We start from the raw sequence: 26,028 nt of genomic DNA on the forward strand, positions 1-26,028 counted from the left end.
TCTTATGTGATTACTTTGTTGTGTTGTCTTGGAAGAAGACAGTCTCTGTGAATGTTTCTTTTGTAAGCCTTTTTGTTTTGCTTTCTTCTAGTCTTTGTTGATATATTTGCAGGTTTGAGTGTTTGAATATTTTTTGAAGCTGTTTTATACTGGTAGTATCTGTTTAGAACTTGAGAACTTATTATTCGGAAGATCTTTGTATTAGCCATGGATTGGCCAGTTTCTCCTTCTAGCCTGTTCTCAATCAGACGTTTATATAATCAGTACTTAACCAGAAGTTGTTGCCTTTCTGCATGATGAAGCAGAACACTCATTGCCCTGCAGGATGATTGCTTTTAAATGGTTGCTAAATGATTCTCTTTCTGTCTTAGTTAAGGAAACTTTTTTTAAAAATAACAACCTATAAAGCTTTCAACACATGAAGTATCACAGTCTGTTTGAACCATTTACGCAAAAGTGATATAATCACTTAATCAAGTTGGTTAAAGATAATAGCTTTTTCAGCATTAATGAAACGTGTCTTAGACGCGTTTGTTTTTCCTTTCTCTTTAAAGTAGTCCAGCGTGCTGGCTTTCAAACTTTTAGACTTTGGTACAGTTTGTTCTCTGTATCTGCAGGTTCCACATCCATGGATTCAACCAACCACAGATTGAAAATATTAAAAAAAAAAAAAATTCCAAGAAGTTCTAAAAAGCAGGAAAAAAAGCATGTGAATTTGCTACGCACTGGCAACTATTTACATAGTATTTATATTGTATTTGCAATTATGTGCATAGCATTTACACTGTATTAGATATTATAAGTAATCTAGAGATGATTTAAAGTATCTGGGAGGATATGCGTAGGTTATGTGCAAATATTATACCATTTAATGTAAGGGACTTGAGCATCCTCGGATATTTGTATCTTCAGGGGTCCTGGAACCGATCCCGCATAGATACCGCGGGACAACTGTATTTACTTTTCAATTTTATTCTATTTCTTTTAAAGTAAATGCTAGATGGAATCCACCAAAATTTGAAAGCATTGTCACACTATCTCCAGTTTCTCTCCTCTCTTCTCTCTTTAGCTGATTTGGTTTGTCCACTCTAGCAATATACTTTGATCAACGTCACCGGCAACCCTCATGTTGCTAAATGTTTTAAATGATCAATTCTGTCTTCATTTGCATTAACCTATTATCAGCATCTAACACAGTTCATCACTGTTTCCTTAATGACTTCTAGGGCCTAGATTCTCTTGGTTTTCCTCTTACCTCAGTGCATGTTCCTCCCCCTCAGTCTTTGGTAATTTCTCTTCTCCCTGACATCCTAACATTATAGTGCCCCAGGGCTTAATCAAGAGCCCACACTTTTCTCCTGAGTGCCAGACTCTTATGTCCATCTACCTGTTGACACCTCCACTTGGATATCTGATATACAGCTCATAGTTAACATGTTCAAAATTGAATGCCTGATCTTCCCCTGAAACCTAGAATCTTCCTGCAGTCTCCCTATCCTTCCAGTTGTTCAAAGCCAAAAACTTGGGTTCTGCCTTCAAAATATTTCAAGAACCAAACCTCTTCTTGCCACCTTCCCTCACTGGTACCACCATTGTCCAAGGCACCGTCACCTCTCATCTGGATTATTGCCATCATCTCCTAACTGGCTTCCTTGCTTCCACATATGCTCCCTTACAGGTTTTTCTCAAAATAGCAGTCAAAATAATCCTATTAAAATATGTCAGATAATGTCACTCCTTTGCTCAAAACTCCCGTTTTCACTCAGGGTAAAACCAGCATCTATACAATGACCATACATGATCTAGCCCTTCATTCCCTCTTTCTGATTTCATTGCCTATCACTCGGTCTCGACTTCCACTTGTGTAACCTCAGCCTCCTTGTTTTTTTGCACAGGCCAGACATATACCCACCGTAGGGCCTTTGCATGCATTGTTTTCTCTCAGGAAAAGTTTTTCTCCTACGTTCTTGTATGGCTCTCTTACCTCCTTCACATGTTTGATCAAATGTCATCTCAGTGAGGCCTAATAACTATTTTAAAATTGAAACCTACCTGCCCTCAAACCCTCCCCCCAACTCTGCTCAATATTTTTTCATAATACCAATTTTTAACATATATAGTAATATGAGATAGTGTTTGTTATCTCTGCACCACCCCCCAGCCCAGCTAGAATGTCAGTTTCACGAGGACAGGGGTTTTTTTTGTTTGTTTTTTTCCCCCGGTACGCGGGCCTCTCACTGTTGTGGCCTCTCCCATTGCGGAGCACAGGCTCCGGACGTGCAGGCCCAGCGGCCATGGCTCACGGGCGCAGCCGCTCCGCGGCATGTGGGATCTTCCCGGACCGGGGCACGAACCTGTGTCCCCTGCATCGGCAGGCGGACTCTCAACCACTGCGCCACCAGGGAAGCCCAGGACAGGGTTTTTTGATTCACTGAGGTGTATCTTAAATGCCCAGAACCATGCCTGGTATTAGTAAGTATTCAGTAAATGTTTATTGAATGACTGACTGAATGAATGAATGAATGGTTTCTTGACTAATAATGGTTGAAACCCATTTTGAAAACCCAGTTTGAAAAATGCTGGTCTGGTGGCTAGACTCAATCCTAATTTTCTTCTTTTTTTTGGCTGCATTCGGTCTTCGTTGCTGCGCATGGGCTTTCTCTAGTTGCGGTGAGCAGGGGCTACTCTTCCTTGCGGTGTGCGGGCTTCTCATTGTGGTGGCTTCTCTTGTTGGGGAGCACGGGCTCTAGGTGTGCAGGCTCCACCAGTTGTGGCACATGGGCTCAGTAGTTGCGGCTCATGGTCTCTAGAGCGTGGGCTCAGTAGTTGTGGCGCACGGGCTTTTTTGCTCCGTGGCACGTGGGATCTTCCCGGACCAGGGCTCGAACCCGTGTCCCCTGCATTGGCAGGCAGATTCTTAACCACTGTGCCACCAGGAAAGTCCCTCAATCCTTAATTTTCTATTTGGGCTGCTATATGTAACAAACTTTGGGGAGATAAAATTAATTTTTATTTTTTAGTCATTTTTAGTTAATTTTGTTCAGTTAGGTGTGGTTTGTCCAAAGTGCTTGCTGGAGTCACTCTAACAGTAATCTAAATGAAAACATAACAGTACTTTTCTGACATTACCCCTTGTGTTATATAACTTTGAAAGCCAGTCATCCACTGTTGGCAGTTTGTACTTTCAGATTTTTTTTGCAGGCACAAACATATATTAAATCATACTATACAGTGTTCCACAATTTGCATTTTTTTTGTTTTTTGGATTTGTCTGATTGGTTTTTGTCATGGTAGTTTATTTGTTTTGCTCCTAATATTCTGCCATGGACATTGTGTCTTGAGATGCACTATAAGATCATCGGTAAGAGCACGGATGCCCAGCCAGACTGGGTTCAAATCCCAGCTTTGCCAACCAGACTCTGGGCAAGTTACTTGAGTCTTCTGTGCCTCTGTTTTCTCATCTCTTAACATGGGAATAATAATAGTATCTCATCATACAGTGTTGTGGAGATAAAATGACGCCTGGTATACATACCTGTGCGTAGAAATATTAGCTGTCCTCACTTGTATTACTTCATTATTTATCCCCACTATGTAGTATCCCTTGTTTTGAAAGTGTAACACTTTAATTAGTCCCTTGTTTGATATATGTTTAGGTTGTTTCTAATTCTCTATTGTTACAAACAGTAATCACTGAGGGTGAGTTTGTGTTTGCACGTTAGTATATTTATTTCCACAAAATAAGTACATAGACTTTCTGAGTCTAAAATATAAACACTATTGTACACTTGCACCAACAATGTATCAGTATTTATTTCCCTGTACTCTTGCTGATGCTGGATGTTACCAGACTTAAATAGTTTTCTTTTTTTCTTCTAGTAGTTCATGATTGATGGACTGGTTCTTTCCCCTCCCCAACATTTTTATTCTTTCTGAAATATATTGAGGTAATGATCTGTTTTTTTCAAACTAGTTATTTCCAGTACTCCCCATCTCTTCCCCACTGATTTGAAGTGGTACCTTTGTGTCATGTACCAAATTCTCATATATACCTTGATCTCTTTCTAGATTCTTATTTCCTTCTATCGTCCTGTCTATTCCTATACAAAGTACCATCTGATTTTAATCACTGTAGCGTATACCTTTTGATATATTAATAGCCCCACTCACTACATACACTCAAGTATACACACTTTGTTCCTGTTTTAGGAACAATTATTTTTCCAGATTAATTTCAGAGTGATTTTTTTTGGCTTTTAAAAAATGCCCACTGGAATTTTGTTTCAAAAAGTATTAAATTTTGGATTAATTTGGAGTGAATTTATATCTTTACAGTATTGAGAGTTAGAACTTAAAATGTCTATTCAGGGCTTTCATTTTTTTGCTATGTCTTACACGTTTGTCATAATATTCTATAGTTTTTGTTTGTTTGTTTGTTTGTTTTGCGGTACGCGGGCCTCTCACTGTTGTGGCCTCTCCTGTTGCGGAGCACAGGCTCCGGACGCGCAGGCTCAGCGGCCATGGCTCACAGGCCCAGCCGCTCCGAGGCATGTGGGATCTTCCCGGACCGGGGCACGAACCCGTGTCCCCTGCATCGGCAGTGCATTGGCAGGCGGACTCTCAACTGCTGCACCACTAGGGAAGCCCTATTCTATAGTTTTTGTTGCCATTTTGAACATGCTCTTTTTTCCATAGTTTAATGTTAAGACATTGATTACATGTAACTGTAAGGTATTGACGTGTGTGTACATATACACACACATATGTATTTGCCTTATATGCACCCACCCTTTTTACAGTCTTTAATACTTCTGTAGCTTTCTTAGACTTTCTAACCTTACCGTTGTATCCTGTGCAAATAATAAATTTCATCTTCCTTTCTGATGTTTGTACCACTTGCTTCATTTTTATTGTTGTAGAATAGATTCTAGAATGATGCTGAATAATAGTGATGATAGCAGGCATCTTTGTTAGTTCTTTGTGTAAATATATATAATTTAATTGAAAAATTTCAATTAATGACTTTATTGGGTTCACATTATTTGCTCTAATCAGCCTTACTTCAAGTCTTGTTTTATATTAAACCTGAGAGTACTTGGGAACGTATAAGGTCTTTTGTTACTCTGGAAACAATAAGAACATAGTCTTTGGCTAAGAATAAAAAGAGTAATAACTGTCTGAATCCCTGGAAGTTTATACCTGAGATGAAAGAGCTACCCCTTCCAATCAAATGCCACGTTAAAAATTATGACTGGTAAAGTTAGATTTCAAAATTATGTGACATAATGCCATTTTTTATTGCATCCTGAAAATGAATAATAGGCTGGGCTTTGCCCTCCTCAATATTCAGTTCTGTAAGCTGCAAAGAGATGTGAGGTGTGGCTGCCTGTGGCCTGGGGAGCTAGTCCTCAGGGTGCTGCTCTTGCAGGTTAGACCTCCTCTAGCGTTTCCTCAGCCTCTGCCCTTACAGCAAGCCAGTGCCCGGGATTCCTTGGAGCCTGGAAATGCTGATCTAGTCTGAGTAGGGCTTAAGTTCGCGTATGACAGATTGTTCAGCCGTATCTGACTTCGAGTTAACTCTCTTCTCTTAATAGTTTGACTCCATCTGGGCAATAGAAAGCCAGAAATTTAAAATAATCTCAAATGTAATCAAGAATTAAATGTGTTGGCTTCATTGTCTTTGACATGTTTGTTAGCTGCCCTTCATTCACAGATAAAGATTACACTTTGGATAATTATTTCACTGTTGTAGAAAGAGGAAGAGAAGATTTTATATTCTTAAAACTAGGGAAAAGTTTACTTTTTTGTCCACCCCTGCCAGCTTCTGTATTTATTGGTTGTGTGACTGTATTTATTGCTTTTGTTCGTTTGCTTTTGTTCTGGGTCTTTTGTTTTTTGTTTTTTGTTTTTGGTTTGGGTTTAAATTTTAGTTGAAGTAACCAGCTTAATTTTGAGGTAATCATAGTCTACTTAGCTTCATTTTTTTCTCTAACTTAGTAATAATAGTATTTTCCCCAAATTTTTTACTATGAAAAATGTCAAACATAAGATAGTTTTCTTACAGAATGACCCATATTCTGGGTTTGGCCGATTGTTTTCTTTCATGATTAATGTAAGAACTTTTAATCATTGCACTTTCATCTGTTACTGAATATGATCTTAGGGGAGAGATCCTATAAGTAATGACCCTGAAAACAGGATCTTAATTTTAGAATATCTGTGTTCATTTTCCATGTCTAACAAAGATTTCCTCTGTGGCCTTGAAGGAATTACAGAATCATTCTACCTATGCTATATAGAACAAGCAGAATTGCCTACTAGTTTTAAAGTTCAGTGGATTTACTGATTGGTGTTAACAAAGCCCATAGAAGATATAAAGCCTAGCTAAAATAATAAAGAAATCACTGATAATACTTTTTTGGTCATTTCAAACAGGTTTCATTTAGCATGAGTGTTACATCCTCAGCAGACGTTTCTTGCCTCTTATTTATGTTTAGATCTGAAGGAAAGGGAAACTAACCTTAAATGCCTGCTGTGTGGTAAAAGCACTGTGCTCATTCAAATGCATCTTCTTATTGAATTCTTAAGCTTCCATCTGCCTTGTGAAATAGGTGAGTTCCTATTTCCATTTCACAGGCAAGGAAGCCAAAGATCAAAGATGTTTAGTAAAGTGTTCTATGTTACAAACATAGTAAGTGCCAGAACCAGGCTATGAACCCAGATTGTAAACTTTCCAAGTTGAGCTTTATCATGAGAACTCTTCTGAATACTTCTGAATATCACATACATTGAGGAAAGTCTCCCCCCAAAAAGTTGGTAGCTACCAATGAAGCATTTTATACCATCTTCTTCTGACCAGAAACATTTAAAATGTAGACAGTGTTTTTTAAGTACATGAATTTTCCAGTTATATTACATCTCCTGTCACTGATTCTGTTCTAGGATGTTGGCAAAGGATGAACTGATGGCCATGCTTCAGAAATGTTTCAAGGTTTTTAAGTCCTCTTCTGAAAAGCAGCTTGGCAACACAGCAAAGAGAATAGAGGAGTTCCTGGCCCAGTTTCAGAGCCTCGATGGTGAGAATATAATATCTGGCCAATTCTACTGGCTATGACAGTCATTTAACTATAAAATAACATGGAAAACCCCACGTTCTGATGTGTTGAGAGATGAAGAGGTAACGTAGTGTGTGATCAGTCAGTATACCAAGCCTCAGAATAGCACAACGTGACAACTAAGCCAAATGGTTCTCTTCCAGATTTGGTTTAAACAATGAAAACTATCAGATGGGCAGGAAAGAAATTTCTTTCTCCAGATGGACAGTTTTGAGGACTTACCTTAGGGGAGAAAACAAAAAAGGGCAGCAAAAAGAAATCAAAAAGATTGGAGAGAGTAGCAGGGCATCATAATTAAGGACTCCTTTTAGATGTTTTTCTTAAGCATTTCATCAAGTTCTTTATAGATTTCAAAAACACTGCATAAATTATTTGTAAGCCTGAAAATTAATAGCTGTGAACTGCTTTCACAGCAGCGAGGCTCATTGGCATGCTGATTACCAAAATATGCATGAGGTTTGCTTCAATCAGGTTTACAAAGCTTGAATCTTTCAGTCCTCAATGAACTGCGGCAGCCTGGCATTCCTCAGTGTTGGAGGAGGGCACAGTTTCCTTTACCTTGCGTGACCTGCACAGGATTCGCTGTTTGCCGAACGCTGGGATGCCTGCCTGTGCACAGGCAGCCTGTTCAGCGCTCCGATGCTCCAGGACTTCTTTGTTCTGAGGGGGCTCAGTGGATTGATACTGATGTTTAACTTTTCATGGGCTCTTCCCTTGCTCTGTTTCTAGCACCAAAGTATAGTACTCCTTCAGTAAAACAAGCAAAATGACTGTGCACTTCTTATTTTCCCCTATTGAGGGAAATTTTTAATGGGGTCTGGGGAAAAGAGGCAACTTGGTGTATAAGCACACGGATCGAACCAAGGCATGGTGAAAACATTGCACTTGGAATGTCCCTATCAATCCTTTCTGTGTTTGGCAAGTGTCCCTTTGTCTTTAAATCCTTTAGATTTAGGAAACATCTTTTGCTGAATCCCTCCCTCTCTCTCCATAGCTGCAGCGCTAGGCCCCATGAGTGCTGAGCCAGTGCAAGATGAAAGAGCCAGCCTACTTGACTGGAGGGGCATGAGCGTGAGGAAGTGCCACCCCATGGTACCAGGGGCTCCGTCCAGATCACGCGCAGGCATTATTGCTCTGCAGTGCATTTGCAGGACAAGTTAGCCGAACCATTTTCAAATCATAAACATTTTAAAGGACTGGAAATTGGTATCATAGAGATTATTGAGTCCAGCTGCAACAGAAACTAAAGCCCAGGAAGAGGAAGGAGCTTGCTTGAGATCTCATAGCTAGCTAGGGTAGTACCCAGCCTGGAGCCCACCTCTTTCTTAATCACCAGCTTATTGTTTTTTTTCTCATGGATTCACAGTCGCCACCTAGTTAGGGTCACTGGGACAGTGAGGGGCTGCCCTTAAGGATATAAACAGGGTAAAAGACTTAGAAGAATATAAGATAAATTAGGTAAATTTCAGTCTTTTACAAAATCAGACTCAGGGATTTTTGTAAAATGAAACTGCAGATATTATAATAATTTTAATTAGAGTTCATGTAACATAAGCTAGTGAACAAATCCTGTGATGTGCTAATATTAAATAAAGGAACACAGCTTTTAGAAATGGGAAGATTGGTAATTAAGATGATTAACTGTCTGAAGAATAAAGAATTTTGTAAGTTGAAGCAAAACGAGTGTCTTGAATAAATGTACTTTTCTGTTTTCAAAAGTGGCACATTATTAATGATAAAGTGAAATTAACCCCACCCTCCCATATTGGACAGGCGTACAGTTTGACTGTATGCTATCTCTAGTTCCTTGACAGTTATTACACATTACAGTTTAGGTTTAAAATTACATTTGGAGGGTTAAGTAGGTCAGAGTGTCATATCAGATTTATTTTTAAGGCTCTGCTACATGTTAATGAAATGGGACAGAGAATTTATTAGATATTTTAACCTTAAAGCATATCTTTCTTGAACCAAGATTTATCAATAGCTAAAAAGAAATTTATTCTTCGAGAACAAGGCAGATTCTCCGGCTGCATCTTCCTGTCTTAGATTTGGCCAAGTAAGCCATGTGAGTGTGAGGTTCGTAAAACGTGCCCTGCACCAGGGAGAGGCTGGTAGAACCTTATGTTCTCTGGAAACACAACTACACCTTTTACCAGATACCGTTTTCTGTTTCCTTTGCTAAAGAACCATGATGCAGTTTGTATTTCAGTAGATTATTTCAAAACTTATATGCACTACTGACTTTAGACTTAAATAGCATGTCAAATATAGAGAATGGGAAGATCCAGGCCAAGTTTTCCAGGGTGTAGGTTTGTATTGTTTACATCAATCATGGCATAATCAAAGGACCATAATTTAAATTTGTTTGTTTTTTAAAAGCTATTTATAACAGCACAAAGATTTGGAGATTTTTTTTCCTATTGGTTTGAGGGGATTTGTTTGTATTTTGTTTTGTTCTCACTGTTGGTCACATCTTTAAAATTCAGTAGCTGGTTTCTTTGAAGACCTCTCTGCAGCATAACTTATGTAATATTTATTGACCTTCAGCTTCTGGAAGAAATCATTTATGTGATGGAACCTTGATCCCCTGCCACATTAAAAAAAAAAAATGGATGAAACTTTATTTCCCTTGGAGTAGTAGAAATGTTTGTTCTCTTAAATGGATTTACCCAAGCTGCTGTATGTTGATTTTGTATTAAAAGCAGAAGCCAAAGAAGAAGAAGAAGATACTTCTGAGTCACAGTCAAAGGGACTTCAGAAGACAGACCTCTATCATCTTCAGAAGGTCAGAGCACTTTCTTATCCTTCCAGCCACATCCCCTGATGTTCCCGTGTGCTCTAGATTAGCTCTGCCTGGATGTTTTTGTTTTCATTTTTAAACCACAACTAGGAACAAAGCAGACTTTGTAACTCACTTATAAATTGAACATCCTGTTTATCCCACTGCTATCCTCATTCTCCATGTAGAAGTTGGCGGAAACTGTTCCGATAGCCTCAGAGAGAAAGAGAATTAACTAGTAATAAGGGAAAATGGGAACCTGGTTGCAAAAAGGAATCTGATTATTTATCTGATGTATTTGTTTTTCAGTTTGATCAAATTGAGAGGTTCAGAAGAGACTCTTTAGTTTTAGATATTTTTCTTGATTTTTTAAAGAAATGCATATTGAGTATAGAGCAGAAATTGAGCCACAGTGTGTCTAGTGTAGCCTTTTTCAGATAGTTCTAACTTTAGGATCTTGGTTGTCAAAGTAAAGAACCTTCTGTAAACCATGATACCAAGTTATGAGGAACGTAGAATAAAATATCAGTCTAAGCAAACCAAAGCATATGGAATCTATTCTGTTAGCATGGCAAAGAGCAAGCGTTTTCTCTTCTTCTTGGAAGTCCTTTTCTCAAATGAATTAGTGGCTTGTGGCTCGTGGGCGCTCTGCCCTATAACTTAGTAGCGACGTAAGCTGCCCTTCTCCTCTTTCTCTGAAAAGTCACTTTATATTTTTTGAAGCAAAATACCTAGGAGGAGAGATTCTTCCCAGTCTTGAAAAATAAAAGATAAACACAACCCCTATTGATCTGGTTCTTTTTCTATACACTCTGTCGTATGGAAAGGGCATCAGCTGCCTCTGCCTGAGCAACAGAGCTGCCCTCTGAGGGGCTTTCTGTCTCAATCACCAGAAACAGAACAAGGTGTGTTCTTTCATCCATAGTCATTATTGGAAATGAAGGAGTTAAGAAGAGCAAGTAAGAGGCAGACCAAGTTTGAAGTCCTCAGAGAACAGCTTGTGAGCTTCATCGACAGTCTGGCGCGGTGAGTCTGTTGTTGCTTTTCAGAGCTAAAAATCAGGCTATTTGCCCAAATAACACTGCTGTGATAGCTGTCCGCAGCCAGTCCGGGACACTTCTGGGTTAGGCTTTTTGCTCCTCGAGGCCCTCCGTCCAGCGCAGACTTGTAATTTTATTCCTTTCCCATCCTTATTAAGGTCGCTCAGCAGATGGCTTAGTTCATTCTTTTACTGCCTGTTCAAGAACACAGGTTTAAATTTGATGTAGTTCATTAGGCCTGGGCGGGGGTGAGGATGGAAACAGAACAGGAAGCAGAAAAGTGAGTGTTTTCCCCCTAGTAGCAGAGTGTTTGCCTTACACTTAATCCTTGCTCTGTCTTTGCTCAGAGTGTGCTGGATCTGGGCCAAACCCAGAAAACAGCCCAGCCCAGCTGTAATACCCTATTTTATCCTGAGTAAAGGGTTTCTAATTCTGAGGGATACCAGTGTAACTCTGGATCATGTCAGCACAGATGCATGGTGAGCAGGGTACTCAGAGTCAGTTTAGAAGTCCACCAGTCCTACCTGTATTTTAAGGTGATTCCTTTTTTGGGAAACCCAGATCATTCTGATATTTGGATTTCCCAAAAGCCAGCTCTGTGTAGCTCTTTAAAATCATACATCTCACCTGCAGGTGGGACATGCCATATAGGAAAAAAATGAGAGGTCTGAAAAATAAAATGATGTAATAGTTAAATAGGGAAAAAACTGTTCTTTGTCATTGCTTATTCTGTTTTTTAATGGCAATTCAAACTCAGCAGCAGGCTAGGCACTGACTAGAATCAAGTACTAAAGAAAAAAGCAGCTCAGTTATTGAAGACAAAGAGTGGTTTTCTGATAAATTGCCTGTCCTTCTTGAAAGTGAAGAGTTCCATTTTCCAGGACAGTTTTGGGGCAGAGTCATTGTTCCTGGTCACTGGGGAGAAATTACTAATGTCAGGACAGAGGTCAAAATGATCAACCAAGTATGACAAAAGGAAGGTTAAAGTGAGAGAAATGGGTCACATAAAAGTGACACAGTGCAATTTTAAAGTGACCTACTGGCTAGAAATGACCTTGGAAAACTCATAGAATTAACCTTGCCATACTGGGCCTTCCTGTTCTTGTAGTTTCTAGCCCCAAGTTCCTGGTTTTTCCCTTTTACCAAGTTGAGACCATTGTAGTTGCTAAAAATGATTTTACAGTATAATTTGGCATAATTTATAGGTCAAATGTCATGTTCCTTTCTGCATTCCAACAAATCCCAAATTGTAGGGTTGGAAGCCAACCAACCATTCCCCTTTTATGATCTTTGACCTAATATGCCTGACTTTTCACCTTCCTGAGCAGTTATTGAAATAAAGCTGGGCATGATTGAAATGTGTTGTATTGTGAAATCACAACAATTTCCATACTAGGATTTACTATCTTTACCAAGCTTGAGTGTCCCAGCAGGGAAGAGATGAGGACTGTAGTATGTTAGAGCTAAATGGGACCTGAGGACTCATGTGGCAGCTAAAGCCCAGAGAGAGGCTGTGACTTTTGGAAAGTCACATAGTTAGTCCCAGTCTGCTGACATCTTTCAGAAGGCCCGCTCTCTTTCCCCACACAGTCCCCAAAGACCACACCACAGATGTTTGAACAGAGCTTGGAGTTCTGGAGAAAAGCGGCCCTTGAAAGATCACTATAAGCAACAGACTCCAGGAAGTAGAGTTCCCCGTACACCATGAGCAGCTCTTGCTGAAACTACTGAGAAATGAGAATAAATTGCTGCTTTCTAAGTTACTGTTTTCACCAAAGTACAAGCTTCAACCTTGTAGCCCTTGTGGATACTAAGTGGTCCTACCAGCTCCCCCCAGACCACCGCCTCTTTTGCTTGTGGACTCTGCTCTGAGTCTAAAATGAGCGTCATGCTGAGCTCCAGTGCCAGACTCACTGCTGATGTCCGTGCCAGTCTCCAAATTTGGAGTTGGATAAAAATTCTAATATATGATGATGTTTTGTCAGTATTTTTCAACTAACATAGCCCAGTGGAAACAAAATACAGGCAAGTATTTAGACTCTGGAGGTTCTTTGAGGATATCTAAAAAGGCCTTTTGCCTTGAGAATTATCTGAATCTCTAAAAATTAAATAAAGATGTTGAAAAGGGAGAGGAGGACAAATATGAGACAAAATTTTTTCTGAAATTGACTCTTATCTGGTTGCCTTGTTAGATTTCCAGTCCTTATTACAGAGCAAGGACTCCAACGTGAACTTTTAATGACCATTATGTATAATGATTGGGGAGAAAACAGCCTGAGGTTGGGATAGGAAAAGTTTATGGTCAGAAATTACAAATGGGTAGCCAGCCATCCAGGGAGGCAGCTCGCATCACAGAAACCATTCCTGAGACTACAGCTAAATAGCTTAATCTCGAGTCAGATGTTAGCAGTACTTGAGGTATAGAATGCTGGTTCTTAGGGCCAAGTCAGAATCCTAATGCTTTTTGCACATGGGTTTTATTCCAATGACTCTGAAGAAGGAGCAGCATCTGGAAGCTAAATGAGCAGGGGGCCAGGAGCTCTTGAGACGGGCAGGACGGAGATGGTGGGGAGGGAGGGACATGGGTCATACCCTCTCTGCGTCCTCTCTTCCTCAGAGCCAGACCACACGGGAGGAGCAGGTGTGGTGGGATTTTTCTAGGCCCTGCTATCCTCTCCAGGAGGGAAGAAAGCCAGGACACCAGGAAGAAGAGTAATTTCCCCAGTGGCTGGGCTGAGGGAGCTGCTTGGTTCTGCCTGCACCGGTGGGAAAGGGAGCTGATACAAATCTGTCATGTGACCAAAATACTTTAGGCCCGGGACTAACTAAGCCCCAGAAATCTTTATGAAGGCATGTGAGTTAACTGCTTTAATCAAGTTAGTGACTTATTACTCTGTCTTTGGGTTATCGGTGCCACAGCTTCTCCCTTCCAGTTTGCTACCCTCTAGGCCATCCAGGAACCATGTACTGTCACAGCTCATACCAGCTGATAGGCTCATTACATATTCAGATGAAATTTTTAATGGTTTATCTTTTAAGTTCAGATTTCATTAAAATTGGTTTATTGTCTAGCTCATAAATAAGACAGAAGAATCCCAAGTTACAGTGGTATTTTTTTAATAATTGAAATTTTAATGATAAATGATTTCCTTGTTTTTAATACTCTGAAGCTAAAATTTAGCCTTTTCTGCCTATAAAGTAAGGAGGAAGTCTAACACATAAAAAACTTTACCTGTATTACTTCTATGAGAGACATCTCTGTGATCAAAAAAGAATTTCCTAAACTCTTAATTCCAGGTCTGAGGCCTGTGTTTAACACTGCCAGGAGTTAAATGTTTGCTATGAGAAGGAATATGGATATCTCTGTTTCCTAAATAATTTAAGAAAGTATTCATTTATACTTTAAGAAATTCTACCTTAAAGATTTTGAGCAAAGTGGGAAGCAGCTGTATAGCACAGGGAGATCAGCTCGGTGCTTTGTGACCACCTAGAGGGGTGGGATAGGGAGGGTGCGAGGGAGACGCAAGAGGGAGGGGATATGGGGACATATGTATATGTATAGCTGATTCACTTTGTTATACAGCAGAAACTGACACACGATTGTAAAGCAATTATACTCCAATAAAGACATTAAAAAAGAAAAGATTTTGAGCAGAAATGTAATTTATATACATTTGTTCCTAGAAGTTTAAATCAGAACTAAAATATAGTTTCTTGTACACCAGAGAGTCAAAGTTTTAAACAATATTACACGGAGAGGTGGCATTCTGAGTGCAGCTGCACTGGATTTGATATTTGGTTGGTTTTGGCTATTGTTGATTTTGCTTTTTCGGTAAGTTGCTCAGCCCTCTACAGAGGACTGACAGAAGTGGTTTATTGAAAATAGACCTGTGCTTATCTAAAAGCTGATACCTGACTTTGGTGGTTTCAGAGAATACCTCCTGCTTCCAGAGACACAGCCTCTGCATGAGGTGCTGTACTTCAGTGCTGCCCACACCCTTCGCCAGCACCTGAACGCTGCCCCGCGGATCGCCCTCCATACCGCACTCAACAACCCGTATTATTACCTCAAGGTAAGAAGCAGTCATTTCTCTGACAATTTAGTTCAGACTCCAGGCTTTATGTATCACAAAAATATTGTAAATTTGCAGTTCTAATGAGCAGGGAACTGGCAGCTCAGGGTTGCACCTCTTTCAGATATTTTTAAAAATTCTTTAGATTTTTAGAGGGCTTTTTCTAAGCCAATGAACTAACACTGCCAACTTTTGATCATGCGTAATTGTCTTCTCCTTCATGTGATAAAACCAGATCATAGGCACTAAGACTTGAGTATAATGCTACTACTCTTGAAAATAAAGGAAAGGTTTCTTACAGACATAACAGCAGATAATAGGTCAAACCATATGGCCCAGTGAAATTACTTAAAAGAGCCAAATGATTGTTTCTGATACAAAAAAAAAAAAAAGGAATTTCATCTTGGATTTTAAACCAAAGAAAGATCTGCTCTGAGAGTATCTCCAGAGCTGAGTATAGAGGACAGCCAGCAATATGCCAGGGATAAAACTGCTAAACTCCAGACACATTTGCCAGTTCCAAGTTGTTCTTTAAACGGAGAGTTCAAGACAGTTGAGTATTTTTAAAACTAACTTTCCTATGACCAGGTAATATCATTTTAAACAGCTCAGTAAGCTATATTTCGGTTATATACACATACATAAAGTAATTTCCTGATAATTTGCTAAGTTAATATTAAATTGTTAATTTGTTAATAAGTTATCAACTCAGTTAAACACCTAGAAATCTTGCAACAGAGGATACTTAAGAAGTGACTCCATAAAACCTATGAAGAGAGTTCCGAGGTATTGGTTTCCTGTCCAGAATGGCATACAAACATGCTAATAAGCCTTACAAGAGAGTACTGAGTAGGAAGATGTAAATCAGTGATTTTTCAATGACGGTGGTAGTGGGGTACTTGAATAATTTCATATTTAAGGCACAAAATATCAATTATTTTTATTATATAAACCACAAATTAAAACTCTTTACATAATCTGTCTTTTTGGCTAGTAGTAAGTCACGGAAGAGAACTGGTGCGATTTCAGCAGTTTTGGGAAGGATATAATTCCCATGTGTATGTTTGAGAGAGATTTTGTTTCTTAATAAGAACCATCATTTTCACATAGGTTGAAAAAACATTGATGGTTTTGTAGAGGTTAGGATCTGCAGTGCTGACAGCAGTCTTCTTTGAGAGATAACTTATATCCCTGGTAGTGGTGTGTTGGTATACAGTTGGTATACAGTATACAGTATAGTAATTGCTAGAATTTATGTAATTACAAATGTTGGAAGTGGCAGTTTATTGAAAATCCACAAAATTCCATAAACTTTTATGGAAACCAGAAATGCATTAGAGTCTCAATAATGAATAATGTATGATTAAAATGAAAAAAATTAATAATTTGTGATGAGAATGAAGAATATGCTTGTCTTCTGATCCTGGCTGTATTCATCTAGTGATTTAGGAGCTAGAGGGATTTTTGACCAAGACCTCATCCTAAACAACCAGCTAACTATTGGAGAGTAGGTGCAACTCACAAAATAAAGGAAACCAAAGACTACACTTATTGGCTTACTAAATTCAGGTTAGCAGGTTAATTAATGTCTGATTTTGTTCCTCATCATTTCTGAAAGGTAGTTATCTTAGTTTACTGTTATTTTTAGAATGAAGCACTGAGAAGTGAAGAAGGTTGTATTCCAAATGTCGCCCCAGACATCTGCATAGCATATAAACTGCACCTGGAGTGCAGCAGGCTAATCAACCTTGTGGACTGGTCGGAGGTAGGTCAGGGGGAAAGAGCAAGCTGTCTATGTGTCTAACCATCCATGACAACTTTCCTGGAATGTTTTTATGCTTTTGGTACTTGAAACTCATCTCTTATTTTTTCAATGCCCTGTCTTTGGTTTGGAAAGCATTATAAATCACCTGGCAAGTTTCTCCAGAAAAGCAGCTCACTGCTCAACAGTCCCACACAAACCCCTGCACTCTGATCCCACACCCTCAGCCGAGCCAATTCTGCATCCATGCCAGGTCAAAATAAGTACATTTTAGTATGTTTAGCAAAAGCTAAACAGTTTAGGTCAGTTCCTTTATTCCACAGAATAAAAAAGTACATTATTAACTAGCATTTCCCTTATTGCATAAAAGAAAAGATTGGAATAACTACACAAAAGTTAACTCTGTTAAAGGCCCTATTTGACACATGTCACCATTTAAAAGTATGCATAATCGGCCGCTTCCAAGAAAAATAGGCATTTTCCTGGGAGATGGAGGTTGGAGTAGAGGATACAGGGCATCCTTTGCTTTTCAACTTTGAATAGTTTTGCTACCTGTTTTTCTCTGCACATTTCTTAATTCTCTGAAATATAAGATTATTCAGAAACCATTCCATTATCTTCTAATTTTTTTTCTTATGCAGAGAGCTCAATACTTTATTTAATAGATCTTTATTGTAGTGTAATTGCTTCACAAAACTGTGTTAGTTTCTGTTGTACAACAAAGTGAATCAGCCATATGCATACATATGTCCCCGTATCCCCTCCCTCTTGCGTCTCCCTCCCACCCTCCCTATCCCACCCCTCTAGGTGGTCACAGAGCACCGAGCTGATCTCCCTGTGCTATGTGGCTGCTTCCCACTAGCTATTTTACATTTGGTAGTGTACATATGTCCATGCCATTCTCTCACTTCGTCCCAGCTTACCCTTCCCCCTCCCTGTGTCCTCAAGTCCATTCTCTACATCTGTGACTTTATTCCTGTTCTGCCCCTAGGTTCTTCAGAACCTTTTTTTTTTTTTAGAGTCCATATATATGCATTAGTATATGGTATTTGTGTTTCTCTTTCTGACTTACTTCAGTCTGTATGACAGACTCTAGGTCCATCCACCTCACTACAAATAACTCAATTTCGTTTGTTTTTATAGCTGAGTAATATTCCGTTGTATATATGTGCCACATCTTCTTTATCCATTCATCCGATGATGGACACTTAGGTTGCTTCCATGTCCTGGCTATTGTAAATAGTGCTGCAATGAACATTGTGGTACGTGACTCTTTTTGAATTATGGTTTTCTCAGGGTATATGCCCAGTAGTGGGATTGCTGGGTCGTATGGTAGTTCTGTTTTTAGTTTTTTAAGGAACCTCCATACTGCTCTCCATAGTGGATGTTATCAATTTACATTCCCACCAGCAGTGCAAGAGGGTTCCCTTTTCTCCACACCCTCTCCAGCATTTATTGTTTGTAGATTTTTTGATGATGGCCATTCTGACTGGTGTGAGGTGATAGATACCTCATTGTAGTTTTGATTTGCATTTCTCTAATAATTAGTGATATTGAGCATCTTTTCATGTGCCTCTTGGCCATCTGTCTGTCTTCTTTGGTGAAATGTCTATTTAGGTCTTCCACCCATTTTTTAACTGGATTGTTTGTTTTTTTGATATTGAGCTCCATGAGCTGTTTGTATATTTTGGAGATTAATCCTTTGTCCGTTGTTTCATTTGCAAGTATTTTCTCCCATTCTGAGGGTTGTCTTTTTGTCTTGTTTATGGTTTCCTTTGCTGTGCAAAAGCTTTTAAGTTTAATTAGGTCCCATTTGTTTATTTTTATTTCCATTACTCTAGGAGGTGGGTCATAAAAGACCTTGCTGTGGTTTATGTCAAAGAGCGTTTTTCCTATATTTTCCTCTAAGAGTTTTATAGTGTCTGGTCTTACATTTAGGTCTTTAATCCCTTTGGAGTTTATTTTTGTGTATGGTGTTAGGGAGTGTTCTAATTTATTCTTTTACATGTAGCTGTCCAGTTTTCCTAGCACCACTTATTGAAGAGGCTGTCTTCAGCCTCTTGTATGTTCTTGCCTCCTTTGTCGTAAATTAGGTGACCATACGTGTGTGGGTTTACCTCTGGGCTTTCTATCCTGTACCATTGATCTATATTTCTGTTTTTGTGTACTTATTTATAGTGATCATCAGTGTAGTTTTGAGACTCTGAAATTTGGTATCAGTTTTTAAAATGTGTCAACTACCAGCAGCAGCAGTGCTTGACCTGGCTTAAATACAGAGCCTTCAAGTGCCATAAGAGATGTCTGGCAGTGGCAGAGATTTTTATCTTCTTTCGTCCTCTCTCTCAAAAGGCCTTTGCAACAGTTGTGACAGCTGCTGAAAAAATGGATGCAAATTCTGTAACCTCAGAAGAAAGGAATGAAATTATCCAGTATCCTTTAAAATCAGTTCTACAGTGTCCAAGTAAGCATACAGAATAGTTTATAGTTTCTCCAGATCTACATTAGAGATTTAACCATACCATCCCAAGATAACTCGTTTCTAAATACTTATTCTGAATTTAAAATGGCCCAAATCTAAACTATTTGGTCTAAAACTTATATAAAGGTCATATTCCAGAATACACCAAAAATGGTCATTATTGAATTCTCTATTTTTCTAAGGTTATTAATATACTTTAAGAAGTTGGCAGGGAAGCAGTTTTCGTACTCTGTGAAAAATGAGAACCAGACAAGTGTTACACACTTTTCCATTCGTGTCTTATTGACAGTAGAGTCTAATTACATTTAATGTTTTCAAGTGTTACACACTTTTCCATTCGTGTCTTATTGACAGTAGAGTCTAATTACATCTAATGTTTTCCAGTAAGGGTTTTAGTTTAATTTAGTAGTATGTATTCAGTTTACTAAATCATGTTTTAACATTGAGATTTTAACCCCTTTTTGTCAGAAGTACATGGTGAATTTCCTTAGCTATAGCCTCCAGTGCTCGGTTTATTAGAGCTGTTTCTGAACTAGAACTTTTAGGATTTATAAAACCTACCAAACAGAAGACTGACCATGTGGCAAGGCTAACATGGGGAGGCTGCTAGAAAGCAAATGAGTGAAGCCAGAAAGATAGCATTTAGCTTAAGAGTAAAAGGAGACCAATCATATTTACACACCGGTAGAGGAAGATTGCTTGAGAAGAAGCATAATGTGTAATCCCTGTGTGATGTTTAAACAGAAAAGTAGACTGTTAATCCCTATCAGGAATGTATCAAAGCACCTTTGGAGTACTTTAGAATCCAACAAGTAACATGCTAACATTGCAAGTAGAACCTCTCTCAGAGTATCACTGCAATTTTCATTCATTAAGAAATTATGAATTAATTGTTCTTGAACATACATAATGTATAAATGTAATAAATTCCTTTGTCTAGGGGTTTCTGTTAATATGCATTTAATTTAATAGTACTTATTCCTGCTCCCCCAGTTTCTTGCACTGGCATTCCTCACTTTAGTAAATTATGTAATAAGATGAAGATTCTAGAGGTTTCTCCTAGTAACTACAGAGGTTCTAAAACTTCCTCTGCTGCCCCATTTCCTTTAGTCATACAACTTAAAAAGCCCCAAGTTGTTTGGCTTTATGCTTAAAGGCAGTAAATATTCTACATCAGGAAGACCCATCATGGAGTCTTAGAGCCTCTAAGGCCTTTACAAATCACATCAACCTTTTAAGACACAGATGAAATGACATCTGAATCTCTTCCATGACAAGAACTCATTAAGACAATGAAACAAGGAGACCTCAAGTTCATTATTTAATATTCTATTTCCAAGAGAATTCTGGGATGTGTCTTTAAGTATACTCACTAACATACCAAAATTACCATGCAAATATGACCAGGAGAAAAAAAGTCCAAATTCAGTGAAGACTGTTTTAGTTGCAAACCTTAGAACTGTGTACTTGCAGGTCTTTTTGTGTGTGTTTGCTTTGAGAACAAATTTAATGTATAACTAATTGTTTTTAAATTTAATAGAAACTTAATATATAACTTAAACTTCATTAATTCTGGAGTGTGAAGGAGGTATTATGAGTATAAAGGGCATCTTAGCCCTCTGGCAACAGGGTGGGCCAAGATGACATTAATGGATAAATGCTCCCTTCCCCACTTCCTGCTCCAAAAACTAAAAGTGCTAGATGAAATATACTCCAAAACAAATCATCAGAATGTTGCCAGGGTTAGAAAGAAAGGTAAATCCCAAGGTACCAGAAATAATTACAAGCCAGAGCAGAAAGTGTCTAGCCCTACAAAGCTTTGAGACAGTTACCAGAGTAGCATTAGTTAAGATAGATTAAGTCTTACTGTCTTCATCTAAAAGATGCCAGGATTTCTTACTCAGTAGAATTTAAAAACATGTACATATGCACAAAGGGCTGTCAACTTGGAAAGTAAGGAATTTATGATATGTAAACATAAACACCACCACCAATAAGGAAGAAACTGGACAAATAAGAGGCTTTTGACACCTTGGAATCCATGTGTTAGAGGCAGAGCCTCTGTCACCTAGGGGTCCCTGCATGAGGGCATGGAGCAGAGCCTCTGCCAATGCTCATGATCAGAGCAGAGAATAGATTTCTACTGTGTGAAGTTTTCCACGATTTATCTTAACAGCAACTAGGTCACTATTTTTTCTCAATATTCTCTAGCCATTCCCCTCCAATCAGAGGTGTCCTCAATCATGTGTTTCATTTTTGACTATGGTTGGTAAAATCTAGGGAAAGAACGTGTGAATGGTTTTAAGGATTTTCCACCTATCGTCTAAGTGAGGCAATCAGCAATACTCCATGTCTGATTAACGTGAAGACACCATCAATATCTACAACGCAGTTTCCTCAGCTTTCAAATGGTGCAGATGAGTGTCAGATAAAATTGTGTTTAGAAACCATTCCTTTTGACAAAATGCTTACACTGTAAGGTACAGAGCCTCACACAGACCAGCAGATTTATGTCAGTCTGAGGCACTTGAGGGCTCTTGAGCCCTGCTTCCTTTCTTTTTTGCTAGGCATTTAGTTGAATTCAGCCTATCTAAATGCATGTCAGGCACTGAACCACTTCAATTTTTCTTACTGTCTACTTAAGGATTAGGTAAGAGTAGCAGGATGGAAACTGTTTTGTAAATATTCAGTCGAAGCTGTAAAATTGAAACATGAAGCTCATTTGTGGTAGCCATTAATGGAGCACAAAACCCTCAAGCCAGCCTATAAAGTGTCAGCTTAATTATGTCCATTCCTTAATACTGTAAAACCTCACAAATGGGATATTATGATGCGCTAAATCTTGTGGTTAATGAAATACTAATCTGAAAAGTTTGAAAATTTCAAACTGTTGAAGTAGTTTGAAATTTTTTCACAAAATATTGAGCATGTACCATGTGCCAGGCACTGTTGCAGGCCCTTGTGATACTTCAGTGAGCACAGATCTTTGCCCTCATTGCATTCTAGCAAAGAGTACAATGATTAATTATATAGTATATTACAGAAAAAAACGAAACAAACAGCAAAAAGAAGCAGGATGTCATGCTGCAATTTTAAACAGTGGTCAGAACAGGCCTGAGATGACGTTTGAACAAAAAGATTTAGTCATGAAGTTTTATGGAAGAAGTGCATTGTACACAGCGAACAGCCAATAACAAAGGTCCTAAGGGCAGTACGCAAGCTGCACTGGAGGAACAGCAAAGGTGGCCAGTGTGGGACACGCAGTGAGCAAGAGGTAAACTTCAAACTGAGTGAGGCGGGGTGGAGGGCAGGTAAGTTATGGCCCTGCAGACCATTGTAAAGTCCTTACCGTCTATAGGTGGGAATCCATCTAAGAAAGACTTAGACCTTTAAGGGATCACTGACTGCTATAAGAACAGACTGGAATAGGTTTGGAGACACAAACAAGGCAAAACAAAGACCAACTTGGAGGTCACTGAAATCATCCAAGCAAGACACAAATGTCTTCAACAAGAGTAATAGTAGAGATGGTGAGCTTTTAGATGGATCCAAGATCGGATGAAGGATGTGAGGAATTCAGGGCTGTTTTTTGGCTGAGAAACTTCTGAATGTTGATGACATTAGCTGAGGAGAATTTAAGAGGCAAAAAAAGGAGTTTGGTTTTGGACGGGTCTTCAGACCTCTTATTAGATATCCAAGTGGAAAGGTCACATAGGGAGGCGAATGTAACCATCTTTAGGATTAGATGAGATTACCAAAGTGAGTATGAGCAGAGGGGGCAAGGAGCCCAAGGTCAAACTCCGGTTATGTTTTAAAGTTCAGAGAAAGGAAGACTGGGCCAGCAGCCAGTAATGGGAGGAGAATCAGGTAGGTGCGGTTAGTACCTTGCAAGCCAACTGAACAAAGTGTTTTAAGGTCAAATGTCAATTAGATTTAGCAATGTGGAATATATTGGTGACTGCGTGGTTGAATAGTGAAGACTAAGCCTGGTAGCCATCACCTACCAGATGACCTAACAAGTGTCTAAACTTATCACTAGTCCATACTTATCACACAGAGCCATACTTTGTGTGATACACTGCGGAGATCATAGCATCATCTTATACAAAAGGTTTAACCTGAAACTAATAAATGCTTTAGACCTAACTTCCAGTTTACAGTAAGTGCAAAGGGATAGAAGAGATTAAATTAATGACATTAATTAATGACAAAGAAACATTCAACAAAACAGGCCTAGTTGTTCCAGAAAGTCAGAATCTTGATTGAATCCTACTTTAGCGAGAAAGCTACAAAAGACATTTTGAGGACAAATGGGAAAATCTGAATATGGACTAGATGTTAAATTAGGGAAGCATTACTTTAAGTGGGATAATGTTATTGAAGTTATGTAGGAGAACCCCCTTGTTCTTAGATGCATCATGTATGCGTTCTTTGAAGCAGTTAAAAATATACATATAAAGCAAATATGGCAAAGTAACTGTTCCCTTTAAGTGGATCGTTGGACCAATCTTTCAGCTTTTATGTTTTGACTTTTTTCCTAATAAAAAAATTTGGTGACAATAAAATATACCCAACTGAAAAAAAAATTTGGTGACAAAAGGAGCGCGGAGGGGGAAGAAGATTGGAAATTTAGAAAATCCTTGAGTTCTGCTTCAAAGGTTATAGAACAGAAAAATAGGTAATAGCTAGAGAGAGATTACAGGATCAAAAGACTTTTAATAGCATGTTTATTATGCTTATGGGAATGATCTAGGAGACAGAAAGGAAACGGAGGCAGGAGAGCACTGCTGGCCCTGTCTTTGAATGAGCTAATGCTCCTCAGCTAGGGCAGAGGCAGGAGCAGAGAACTGGAGCCCCACCAGTGAGCAGACAAGGACAGGCTCATGAGGTGCGTGAGCAGGATATTCACTTATTAACACCGATTACTGTGTAATTGTGAAGTAAGGGAGTAAAGAGAACCCTAACAAGGCAACTATTGTATATTCACTGCCAACCCTAGCTGCTTGGATCAGCTGGGGAGCATATTTAAATAGATTCCAGCTCTTCCCTCCCCACTTCTTTAGTCTTCTAAAGCAGTCTCTGTGGGTAGAACCTGGGAAAGCGCTCCAGTTAATACTGCTCATGCAGTCAGTGTCTCATTTGGAAACCATTTTCTGTAGAGATATAAGGTCTTGCCATAGGCCAAAGATAGCTTTGATATTTTAAACCTACAATCTATTTTTTTCAGATTGCCTGTGCCTATTTTTCCTAATACAAAGAACTATACCTGGTGATGTGTCTTGTTAATAGCGACTTACTGAACACATTACAGTAACCTGAGTACAGCACCACACCAGCACTGGCTTTTACTGTAAAAGGATAAGATGACTGTTTGTTAGCACACTAAATTCTGAAGATACTTACTTACTAGAAGCAGTTTTAGGGCTCTTTGGGAACTCAAAGTGTGGCTGGTTATTTGCACTAATGACCACCTACTGGGTCCGTCTAAATCTTGGATTAACTACATCCAAGAAGTTGCCCACATTTTTTATTTTCTGAAATTACCTCACACACTACTTAAAATCAGTACGCAGCCTATGAGCTAGGACTTTTTGCTAAGGTGGACAGCAGAAACTTGGCTGTGGAGGAAATTTTGTTCTTGATCAAAGCTGAATCTAGAATTAAAACATATTACTTGTGGCTCCATTCAGATTGCCAGCACCGATTTCCTTTTAGCATATCTTGCCCGGTAAATATAAAAACCAGCTCTTTTATAAATTTAAATCTACATAAAAATTCACACATGCTTATTATATAAAAGAATGTTCACTATTTTGGGGTGTGAGAAGGGATAAAGCATATTTACAGTCGCTCTGCCCCCCTCCTCCACATTTAACTTACTGCTTGCATTCTAAAATGCTGTCCCACTGCACCAGCAGGCTGGGGACTGTTTTCTTCCCCCAGCCCGGACATCTGTCAGTATCTGGAGGCACCTTTTTTGGTTGTCACGACGGGGGGAGGGTGCTACTGGCATCTAGTGGTTGAGGCCAGAGATGCTGCTGAACCTCCTACAACGCACAAGATAGTCTCCCCACAACAAAGAATGAATCTGGCCCAAATTGTCAACAGTGCTGAGGCTGAGAATTAGTCCATTAAAATCAGGTAGAATTATCCACGCTACTTAAGGTCAGCCTGCACTATATACCATTGTTTCTCAGGCACTTAAATGGGCATATGAATTACCTGGGGATCTTGTGAAAGCCCTATACCCCTTTTGGCCTTGTTTTAAAGAAAGAATTGGTGAAATATAATCATTAAAGTTAAAAAGGAGGAAAAAAAATTCTTTTTGTATCTTCCACTAATTAGGTCAATTATAAATATTTATGTCCCAGTATATTTATGACTTAATTAGTAGAAACATGCTAATAGAATTTAACAAAAGAATTCACTGAAGTATTTTTCCTCACTTCATCATAGGAAAGCTGTGTTTGGAAAGCATGTATAGAAAGGGAATTAGATGTGCTGAATCATGCTTTCATATAGTGTCCTTTAAAAAAGGTAAAAATTCTAGTTGTTAAAACTGACCTATTATTTAACCTATCATGCAGTCAGAAGAGAAACCATTTGGAGTCAGAACTCAGTTTGTGAAAATAGCACTCAAATCTTAGATTACTTGGTATGTGAAAAGACTGATTTTGAAATCTTATCAATTAACTTCACTGATCCCTGGACAATGCTTACGTTTAAAACACTGGCTTTATTCAAATACTACCCATCTGTACATTAAAAACAAGCAGA

At 38.9% G+C, this 26,028-nt stretch overlaps 1 protein-coding gene across 8 annotated transcripts in view; it reads left to right on the plus strand.

Moving 5' to 3' along the window:
• Positions 1-20,652, plus strand: part of ORC3 (origin recognition complex subunit 3) — a 61,457-nt gene extending 40,805 nt beyond the window's left edge. For 5 of the 8 annotated variants that reach the window (XM_082668657.1, XM_082668658.1, XM_082668659.1 and 2 more), the window contains 7 exons: positions 6,943-7,076; positions 9,821-9,903; positions 10,823-10,923; positions 14,869-15,010; positions 16,659-16,775; positions 19,122-19,201; positions 19,756-20,652. In XM_082668657.1, coding sequence (XP_082524783.1) covers positions 6,943-7,076; positions 9,821-9,903; positions 10,823-10,923; positions 14,869-15,010; positions 16,659-16,775; positions 19,122-19,201; positions 19,756-19,861 — 763 coding nt within the window. In that variant the 3' untranslated portion in view covers positions 19,862-20,652. Of the gene's footprint in view, positions 1-6,942; positions 7,077-9,820; positions 9,904-10,822; positions 10,924-13,554; positions 13,757-14,868; positions 15,011-16,658; positions 16,776-17,915; positions 18,035-19,121; positions 19,202-19,755 lie in introns of those variants that run through there. The other 3 variants (XR_014297593.1, XM_082668663.1, XM_082668662.1) reach the window with 3 other exon arrangements.
• The last annotated feature ends 5,376 nt before the right edge of the window (positions 20,653-26,028 follow it).

Source organism: Grampus griseus, assembly GCF_964374135.1.
Source record: "Grampus griseus genome assembly, chromosome: 13".
Classification (NCBI taxonomy): Eukaryota; Metazoa; Chordata; class Mammalia; order Artiodactyla; family Delphinidae; genus Grampus; species Grampus griseus.